The 10,885-nt window shown below is 32.0% G+C and overlaps 1 protein-coding gene and 1 non-coding gene across 2 annotated transcripts; both read right to left on the bottom strand.

Annotated features, from left to right (window-relative positions):
- Positions 1-1,004: 1,004 nt before the first annotated feature.
- Positions 1,005-1,077, bottom strand: TRNAF-GAA (transfer RNA phenylalanine (anticodon GAA)). Its single transcript has one exon. It is a non-coding gene; the product is annotated as a tRNA-Phe (tRNA).
- A 126-nt stretch (positions 1,078-1,203) lies between these two features.
- On the bottom strand, positions 1,204-10,872 carry LOC149588313 (E3 ubiquitin-protein ligase TRIM71-like). The gene has a single exon (XM_089862933.1). The coding sequence runs from the start codon at positions 10,263-10,265 to the stop codon at positions 7,941-7,943; it is 2,325 nt and encodes a 774-aa protein (XP_089719059.1). The 5' UTR covers positions 10,266-10,872; the 3' UTR covers positions 1,204-7,940.
- Positions 10,873-10,885: the final 13 nt, after the last annotated feature.

Raw genomic sequence — 10,885 nt, 5'->3', positions numbered from 1 at the left:
TATAACAAAGTTCACAATTTCCAGCCAAATGTCTAATATTTAAAGCAAACACGCTAGGCCTACTGGAATCATGGCGGAATATTTGACCTGATATTAACGAGTTAACTTTAGCTAGAAATCAGGCTAATAGATTGCGAAATATTCAATAATTAAAATTGTGATACATATAGTCTGAGGAAATTCTATTGAAAGCCACTGAATAAAATTAAAAGTGTTTCTAGGTCACTTTTACCATATAAATCTATGCTTTTACTTTCAACATGTTCTTGACTTCTCGTGGAAGGCCTTGCGCAACAGTCGTATAAATTTCAAGGTAAATTAGCTAAGGTAATTGTACAACAAAACCACCACCCATAAAAACTAGTTTATAGTAGTAAGAGTCAACGCCCCGAGATATTATAAAAGAGATTGGATTTACCTACCGGTTGCTCTTGTAGCGTGTGAAAATCGATTATCTGTCAACAATTTGCATTACCAGTAAAAGCCAAATGAACTGTACTGAAACAATAGCTATGGAAGCCCCGCACGACGTAATAGGTCTACACGAAATTAGGCCCGCTTTGAAACAATTGAAATCCAGCATCTAACCCCGGTTTAGCAACGACAATGACACGGAACAAAGGTTCAAAGCTACAGCACCGTTTAAACACCGCCTGTAAAATGAGGTGGTCTTCCCAAAGTTCCACGTGATCGCGACAAAATTGAACTTTGGCACGAACTAATCACTGGCTAATTAAAAGTTCGTGACTGGTTTTTTTTTTTCTTTTGGAGCCAAAAGTCAAATCGACCGCCCAGCTCTTGCTGGCGGGGGGAGTCTGGGAGATATCTTCAGTTGCCTGCCGCCATCTGGCGGTAAAAATGCGACTGTAATAAAACATATTTCAATTATATTAATTTTAATTAACTAATTTTCTTTCACTTATAAAATTTTTACTACTTGGTCTATTTTGATCAACACTACAAAATATTTGAATCAAAATTTTGATATAAAAAAAGTTTAACTCTGCCGAAACCCGGGATCGAACCAGGGACCTTTAGATCTTCAGTCTAACGCTCTCCCAACTGAGCTATTTCGGCTGTTGCAAACTTAGCTGTAGTTTTTCGATTGAATAATAAGCACTGAACTTTGACCTATATCCAACACCTTCGAGCCTAAATTCAAATTTGAAAATAAATAAGTAGGTTGAATATATTCAAAGACACTTTTTAGCTGACAAACAACAAAATGTATTTATTTTTTAATGATCAAAAAAGTCAGCTCTAAAAACCTATACATGATAATAATGAAATTTCTCCGTTACTGACAATTATAATAGGGAATTGGCACTCCATTATATTTTCTCATAGAGCCTTACTTAGAGATAGGCAGGGGAGCTGCCATTACCCTATAACAAAAATCATTTTAAACCCATATTCCCTAATAACATTTTAAATTTTTAAGTAAACTACTCGATTTTTTTAAATTTTTATCTAACATAAACGTATCCCAATCCGCATTAATAATATAATTAGGTTTAACAATGCCTGGGAAGAAGATTAAATTAAACCTTGGTCCATTTTGGGAACCGAAATTAGGCTTAACAAACCCCCAAGGCAGTTAAGCCTATTTTATTAAAACGTAATGAGGATAATGGGGTTTAACTAATAATTAATAAGATTAAATGATGAATAATAATAATAATAATTAAAATTAAAAAAGACCCGTATGTATTTTCTTTTAACAACACAAAAAAAAGTTAATAAATTTTGAAGCACCAATTTACAAACTTGGTTGCGATATTATTACTAAATATAATTTAAAACATTTAAAATTAATTGTCTAACATACAATGAAATTAATTTTAATTAATTTTTTTTTAATTTTCATAAAATAAGAGACGAAAAATGTGCGTTTTTTTTATTATTCAATTTTTCAAATTCAAATTTTTAATTTTTAAGACTAGAAAAGTCTCTACCATTTTATAAATTAATTAGAGAATTAACTTTAAACCAATTCGAATAATAAAATTAATTAACGTAGCAATTAATTAAAAATATAATATAGATTACTTATGAAATAAAAGCAAAAAAAAAGTGTTATGTAGTTTTAAATTTAAAACAATCCAAGAATTATTTTAAAATTAATTTTAATAATTAACCATTAATGAAATTAAAGTCCATACGCGAGATTTGATTTAATAACTTTTATGTTTTTTATTTTCTTTCTTCTTCATTAAAGTCCTAATGCAAGCTTTCAATATTTTCGTTCAAATTTCAGACGCCATTTTTGTCTTTAAAAGGCCGTTAATATATTCATGGGAAAGTTTAGAGTTATTCATTTTTGAAAATGGGTATTTTGCAAAATTTATATATATCACTTTGGAAAAATTGTTTTTAACATTTTTTTTCCAATATCGGGTCGTTTTTTTAGAAAATAATTTTTTTAGGCTAAGCCTAAATTTATAATAAAAAAACAATAATATCCTATAAAGAAAATTAACTAAAAACAAAAAAAAAATTCAAAAAAAGGGGGTCATTCCTAAAATATTTCTACAAAAAATTTGTTTGTTTTTTTAAAAAATCGCTAGGCGTTTGTTTTTTGTTTTTGTGGAGGCTATTTGTTGTTTGTTTTTTGTACAACCTGTAGGAACGTAATTTCAATTCGAAACGGCATCAAAATGGCGTCGAAAATAATGAAACGAATTAATTTTAAATTAATTACCATTAATGGTTAATTATCAAAAGAAAATAGTTAAAATTTGCCATAATCACTTTAAACTAATCTAGACACTTTACTACTAAATTGGACCGAACCTATCATACATTAATTAAAACTTAATCAATTTTAGTTCAGCCATTTTGATTTTTCAAAAAAGTAATTTTTTTTTTCATCTCACATCAATTTTTTTCTATAGGTGATTAGATTAATTTTTATCTTCTTAGAGAATACCTTCGATAAATACATTTAATTATCATCGTGATTAATATAATTTTCATGATTAATTAGGGGGAAGGTGATTTGTTTTTTTGTTTTTTTTTTCAAATATTTTATTTTATTTTTTTTTTTTTTTGTTGTCGAAAATATTTTAAATGAATTCAAAATGGCACCCAAAATTCGTTATCAAGTTTCGCGTGTGTGACGTCATGGCAGCCATATTAAAAAGGGGCGGTCATTACTTTGAAATTAATTGATTTTCTCTGGATTGTTTTTTTTTTTTTAAAAAACCTTTTTGTAGGTTGTCTGCTGATTTATTTAATTGTAATTAGGATAATTACCTTTTCCCTGAGTTTAATTATTTATATATATATATTTAGATTACTGTATTCGGTAATTTAATGGTTTATGTTTATTTAAATACCCGCCTTTTGTTAATTAATTTCCACCATTTTGAGGGAATTTTTGTCAAATTAATTTCACTTTTTAAGCAATTTAGCGCACGTTTTTGTTTTGTTTTTTTTCTTCGTTAATTATATTAATTACTAAAAAATTATTAATTTTCACTTGATTACATCATCTGAAGGAATTATTATTATTATTATTTAGGTATATAAATATTTACTCGAATATTTTGCGTTTGTTTGTTTAACACTAAATTTTTTTTTTTTTACGGTTTTATTTTAAACATTTGAGGTTTGTTTCCATTTAGAGGTAATTTTTTCTTAATTCTAATTCATATTAAAAATTTTCACTCAAGGATTTTACAAATCCTTTAATTAAATACGAATTAATTGACATTAAAGTTATGACAAAAATGTTAGCCAGCTTTTATTAACGCTGTTTTCGTTTCTTTGTTTATTTTTTTTTTTTTAAATCTTCGGAAGTGGTGAATATTTAAGTTTTTAATTTTCAAAAAATTTAGCTATTTTTTTTTTAATTTTTATTTCTGCCTAAAGCCGAAATTTTATTTTTAATTATTTATTTCAAATTTTTAATTAATGCACGTTTACTTTTGAGTTATGGTGATTTTTTTTTTTTTTTCATTTTTAGATTTATACCTGAACTTTGTTTTATTTAATTTGTTAAAAATTAAATTATTTGAGCTTTTAATATTTCATTTAAAACTAAATTTAATTTTTAAAGGATTGCAAATTAAAAGAATATTTTAAGACCATTTTAAAAATGGTTTAGTATTTATTTAGAGTAATTTTTGAGGTATTATTTAATAAAACTAATTCTAATAATTAAAAACTTAATTAATAATTTTGTTCATAACATCGTGACATCTAAAGGTATACTTAAACCGAAATGGCAGAATTGTTTTTGCTTCAAATTCATTTTTTGAAAAAACCTTAAATTTATCGATTTTTGGTTTGTTTATTTTTTTTCGCAGTTTCACTGTTTTAATTTAAAAAAAATATTTAGAAACAATGAAGATACGTCACAGTTTGTTTTTATAATCGCGAGAAATATAGTTTTATTTTACTTAGTTTCAGGCCTAAGGACCCGTACGTTTTGTTTGAAATTATGATTAATTTTTTTTAAAAAAAGCTTGAAACTTTTTTTGAAAAGTTTCAAACTCTTGTATTTTTATTTTTACTCATTTTTTTTACGAATTGTTTTTCTAGAATTTTTTTTTCAGGAACTTGTTTCATGAGGACTCTTTTTACCAACATTTTTTTGTTTAAAAACAAAGTTGTTTTTAAAATTTTACGATTTTAAATCAATCATCACACGTTTTGTTTTTACTTTCCCAAGTTTTTTTTTTAAATTTTTAAACCCTATATAGGTTAAAAATTTCGCATCAATACACGCGCCTCGCTCTACCCATTTTGAAAATTTTATACAGAAATATTTTAATTCGCCAAGATATTTGAAAGGATACGTCTAGTAATATTAATATAGCAGTCCCTTCTAAGAGTGTAACTCGATTCGTGATTACGTGTTTGGATAGAAGACATCCTGAGCTTTAATTTAAGACCAAGTTGGACTAAATCGATCAAAAAGTAACAAAGTTACGGGGTTTTGAATGAACTTGAAAATAAATTTGAAAATTGCAAATGTTTGCAAAAATGTTTTGAAAATTGTAAATTATGGACCGATTTTGACGAGATTGATTTCATTTTGAAGGTCTTTTAAAGCCCTACGCGAATCTAAACCAAAATGTTTACTAGGCATATCCTTTCCATCCCTAAACGCAATGTTCATTTGAAATAACTTGGCGATCACGAATTGTATTTTTTTTTCACTAAATCACAGGCAATTACTATCAAGTATTAATGATATTTTACACTATAACTACCGTATCAAAATTGACATATTTTCGCAACAATTGTCAAGTTCAAGAGGTCAATTTCAGAATGATTAATAATTCGTAGAAAACACCAATTCTTTTTTTTAGGTTTCCTAAACCATTTTTTTTTTCAAAGCCTTCTAATTCTAATACAATTTTTGAAATATTTTTTTTTCAAAATAAAACAACCTTACAGATTGCGCCACGGATTGTTCAATTTAAATTTTCGTCAAAAAAATGTTCACTTAACATTAAGGTTTTTATTTATATTTATTCCACGGGTTTTTAATCTTGTTTTTTAATTGCCTATAATTTTAATTTTGTCTACGTGAAAAAAAAACAATTATTTTTAAATCGTTTAACGATTTCAAAACCGGTTTTTAAAAATTCTAATAAATTCAAAATAAAAATTTCGCGTCAAAAAAAAAAAAACAACAACCTTAAAGATTGTTAAAAAGTTCATCTTTAAAAACCCGATTAAAAAATAAAATCCCTTAATTTTTCGAATATTTTTTCTTTTTTTGACTAAATTGTTTTTCATTACAGGCACACCACGTATTCCATAATCATCACAACATTCATGATAAAAAGAGTTTCAAATTCTTGCAAATATATTTTTTGGGGAGAAACAAACAATATTTAAAGGGAATAACTAATAAAATGTTATTTGTTTTTTGTTGTTGTTGTTATTTTAGTGAATTATCAGGAACCACGTTGGATGGATATTATTTATGTTTTACTACGACTTTGTATTTTGCGATTATTATTTAATTGTTTATTTAGCTAACGAGACAATTGAATTGTATTCACAAATATTTGTTTGTTGTTTTATTCGCGAGAATTAATTTTTTTTTCACGGTGAAATAGTTCCTAAATGTAATAATATATATACACAAATGTTATTTGTTTATTTTATCAGAGGTAGTTTAGCCATTAGGACCATCTTGTTAAACTTTTTTGTTTTTTTTTTTTTTAATGTTTTTATTATTGTGTTTTTTGTATGTTTTTTTAAGTTCACTCTTTTTAATATGAGGTTATTTTATGTTTTTGTGTTTAAAATTAAAGAAAAACAAAAAAAAATCCAGCCCTATATATATATATTTATATAAAAAACAAATTAAGAATTAAACAAGAAAAAAAAAAGGTTTCTTGAGAAAAAATATGTTATTTTTTCTGAGGTAGGTTTGTCAAAAAGGTGTTTGTTTTGTTTGTTTGTTTGTTTATCGTATTTACTTTTTATACGGAGATACTTGAAGATGTCCGTAAAATTGTTTTGTTTAAATTTTTTTTAAACAAAAATGAGGCTCACGGTTATTTGTTTGTTAATTTATATATTTGTTTCACGAGGATTTGTGTGTATTAATTTGTAATGCTTTTTCAATTAATTTTGTGTTTATAAAAAATGAGGTAGGGGTAAACAGTACGCAATCAGTGTCGCGTTGTTTACTGCAAAAATTTACTCGTAAACATTCGAGGTTACGTTAGTACGCTTTTACGTAAACAAGAATGTTTAAATTGTTTTGTTTATTTTTTTTCTTTGAAAGAAAAAATTATAATTCCAAATTAATTCCATAATTATTTAACCTGACACCTTATTTTAAATTTTAAACAATTAACTTTAAATAGAAATTAACTAAAAGAAAGTAATTCGTTATTTTTCTAATTAATAAAAAGTTAAATTTTAGGCATTGTAAAAAAATGCTTTTTTTTTCATTTTTGGAAATTTTTTCAAAAATTTTCGTCGATAGCTTTCAATATTTGAAATATTCAAAAAGCTGACAGTCCCTGAGCTATTTAGGTATATATATTGTATTTTACGCAAAAGAAAAAAAAACAAAAAGAAATTAACTAGAAAAACAAGATTTTAACTAAATAATATTCGAGTTTTTCAAACTATTAATTTTTATAATAATATACGATCCTTATCCCATCGTAAAACGCAAAGTATAGTTAATTTTAAAATAGATTTTAATAAGATTTAAATAAAAAATTAATTAACCGTCGTTATATAACTGCTTTGAAAAATAAATTTTTCTTTTTATTTTTACCAATATTTGTATTGGTAAAAGGTTTTGTTTGTAAACTGAAAAAATACCCGTTTTCTTGATTCAGTGATTTACCATGAGATATTTTACCGGTATTACCGTGGTAAATGACGCCTAGGAGAGTGGAGGTAAAGGGGGGGGGGAGGTTTAAGCCTTTTGTCAATCTTTTCTTTCTTTAAATTTTGAGCTTCTTTGAAAATACCCGTATTGAAAAAAGTCTAAATATAATTGGTCTCGCGCGTAAAATTGGCATTAACTATAATAATTAAATAATAAGTAATATCGTTTAACCCGAAACGAAATAAAAGTACTTGGTGTTTGTGTTTGAGGGTGCGACTACATGATATTTATGCAGCCATGTAGCCATTAACGACGGCAAATTATTCCGTTAAAATTCTCTTCAAAAATTAACTAAACTTTGTCAATCTGTAATAATTAATACGGTAAAACCCGTTTATAAAGATATACTTTGATTATTTTTCTTCCCAAGCTAAGCCTCGGTTCGTTTAATTTCGTCTAAATCCATTCGCATCGTCGTTACCAAACCGATATAATTTAAAAGATTGTAATTAAATAACTAATCAAGGTTAAATTAACTTAAATAAAGTATTATTTTTGAATTTGTTGTGAATTTCGATTTTCGCCCGCTCGAAATGGGTTTCACCGCAGTTACGCCCATTATTTTTCAAAAGACTTGAATTCTATTGTTACCAAAATCGACGACAATGATTAGCCCATCGGGTGATACGCAGACCCCCGATGGTCGATCCATTTGACCGGGACCACTTCCGGGCCCTCCAAACTTACAAAGAAAGGTTCCGTTAGGTTGGAACACTTGAATGCGATGGTTTCTCGAATCCGCCACGATAATATGACCTTCTTGGTCAACGGCGACGCCTTGGGGTCTTAAAAACTGCCCGTTACTAGAGCCCTCGTTACCCAAAAATCTGGCCGACTGAAAATCGGGTTGGATGACCAGGATGCGATGGTTGTTGAAATCCGTCACGACCATGTGACCTTCGGGGTTAAAAGCGACACCGCGGGGCGAGTCAAAGTGTTTCCAAAGGGCTCCTTCGAAGCCGTACTTGTTGACGAACGTTCCGTCGGGTTGAAACAATTGGATGCGGTGATTGCGCGTGTCCGAGATGAGGATTTGTCCTTCGGCGTTGACGGCCACGTCCCAAGGATAGTTAAACTGACCGTTCTTGCTTCCCTTCTCCCCGAATTTAAGAAGAAAATTGCCATCAAAGGTGAAGATCTGAATCCGATGATTGTCCTTATCCGCCACGATGATTCTGCCCTGCGAGTCGATGGCCACTCCCGCCGGACGATCAAATTGTCCGGGACGCGTACCGGGAGAGCCAAACTTGCTTTTAAAGGATCCATCAGGGTTAAAGATCTGAACTCGATTGTTGCTGCGGTCGGCGACGATGATATGTCCGTCTTTATCAGTACAAACGCCCCAAGGCCGACACAGTTGACCTTCCGAATCGCCCTCTGTCCCGAATGAGTACAACATTTGTCCCAACGAGATGTAGTTCCGCCCGGACCTGACAACGACGGTGAAAGGACTGTTCTGTACGTGAGTACCACGCATGGTGACCGATATGACGTGTTGCCCTTCCGTTTGAGGTCGGTACGTCACGAGGTAGGTGCCGTTTTGACGGTCGACGACGTCGGCGCGATGCGCGGCGCCGTCCGGGCTCAAGATCACAGCGTGGACCGCGTCGCCTCCCACCAGTCGAGGGTCTCCCAAGTGATCTTTCGAATGAACCGTGAAAGTAGACAGGCGTCCTTTCAGGGCGCGTTTTAAGCCCTCTCCAGCCGCCACGGAGTTTGACCCGAAGCCTCCGCTACTTATAAATCCCAAAGCACTAATGGCCCCCAACAGGGCGCTGTCTGGAGGGGTGAATAGGATGTTATCGTCTTCGTGAGGTTGTAAATGGTTCCGGTATTGTCGCAACTCGTGCATCTGCGCCACGGCCTTGTCCTTGGCTTGGAGAATATCGATGTCCGTTCCCGAGTCCAAGACTTGTTGGATAAAATCGACCATTTGCGACATTTTAACCAAGGCCAACTGTAAATCTTCAACCTGACGATGTAGAGACCGTCCCTTGACCAATCTTATCTTCTCGACGCGTCGGAGTAATTCTCTTTCGCGTTCTTCCAGAACGGACATGTGTCTTCGTACAATTCCGCGGACTTCTGTCGCGACTGCCTGGGCTCGGACTTCGATTCTTTCGGCCATGCGTTGAGTTATTTCAATACTCTCTTCGATGGCCCTGATACCCGTTTTGGCGTCCGCCAATAGCTTCATAGTGATTGACTTGGAATTTTGTACCGCGTCTTGGAGGTAGATGAAGCTATGTCCCCGATGTTCTTTAATGGTGCATTCTCGGCATAAAGCTTCGTTGCATGTATCGCAAAATAAACGCAAAACTTCGCTTTTGTGCGCGTCGCAAAAACTGGGCGGTCTGCCTGACAGTTGGGGGAAGCTAGCCGAAACGGCCGCGATTTGTTTACCAGTAGATTCATTGGCGAAACGAATGATACAATGCTCCTTCGTTAGTCGAACTCTTTGATGAGCTCGGACGCAATTATCACACAGAATCTCGTTGCAATCTCTACATCGGCCAACTGCATTATTACCCTCATCGCAAGAACGACAAATGATTCCATCACGGCATATCGCTTCTAGACCGTTTTCGTAATCGTAGTCTTCTTTAACTACGCTTAATATGTTGTGGATGAAAAAACTGGATGACAGGCTATCAAAACTACTTTCATCCGATTGATTAGGGTCATGGCCACAAGTAGGGCAACGAAATTTGCAAAGGGGCGGAGAGGAAAGCGAATCGTTGCTGATTTTATCATTATAGCCAATTCGATCCAGACAGCGTTTGCAAAACGAATGCAAACAGGGCAAGACCTTTGGATCCTCGTTACGATCCAGGCACAAGGGGCAAACGAACGCCGCTTCCACGCGTGACCCTGAGAATGACGCGGCCATCTTGTTTATTCCCTTAGTTAATTATTTGTACTTTATGGATCGGATCTTAATTTGAAAAAATAGCGGGTACTCATTCGGGAAACGAAGGGACTTTTAGTCAAAGTCGTAGTAGTTCAACATTTCACGGTTCTTTTTACGGGCTGACTTAAAAAACCCATCACATACGGCGGCCATTATATAAGTTTTGTCGTCGGTTTTCAACGTTTCACTTATCATATATTATTGTGGTTTTACGACGGAATTTCAACAATGGAGAGTAGTGGATTACGTTTTCGAGGGGAGAAGGGCAGTTTAATAATCTTTCTCGCGACCAGAAACTGGCTTAATGTCTTAAATCGCTCACTTTGTAAGTTCCTCGCCAAGGCTTAATGCGCATGCGAAACTTAAAATTTACATATCAATTTTTACCTGAGTTTCCATATTTGAGGTCGTTGAAGAAGGTCGTACTTGTGTTTCAGCATATTTCGTAAAGAGTTTCGTTGCATTTTTATTACTTTAGAGTTTGTTATAATTACCTCTTACACGAAATTAATTAATTTACATCGCGCCCAAAATTACGCCTCACACACCCTACCAGGGCCTCACTGCCTTTCTCTACGTTTTGCAAATTTACTTCCAAA

Source organism: Phalangium opilio, unplaced genomic scaffold (assembly GCF_054372755.1).
Source record: "Phalangium opilio isolate 3A_F unplaced genomic scaffold, DU_Popi_V2 ptg000662l_1, whole genome shotgun sequence".
In the NCBI taxonomy this organism is placed as follows: Eukaryota; Metazoa; Arthropoda; class Arachnida; order Opiliones; family Phalangiidae; genus Phalangium; species Phalangium opilio.
The sequence above is the reverse complement of the archived record's forward strand: the minus strand, read 5'-3'. Positions and strand labels throughout refer to the sequence as shown.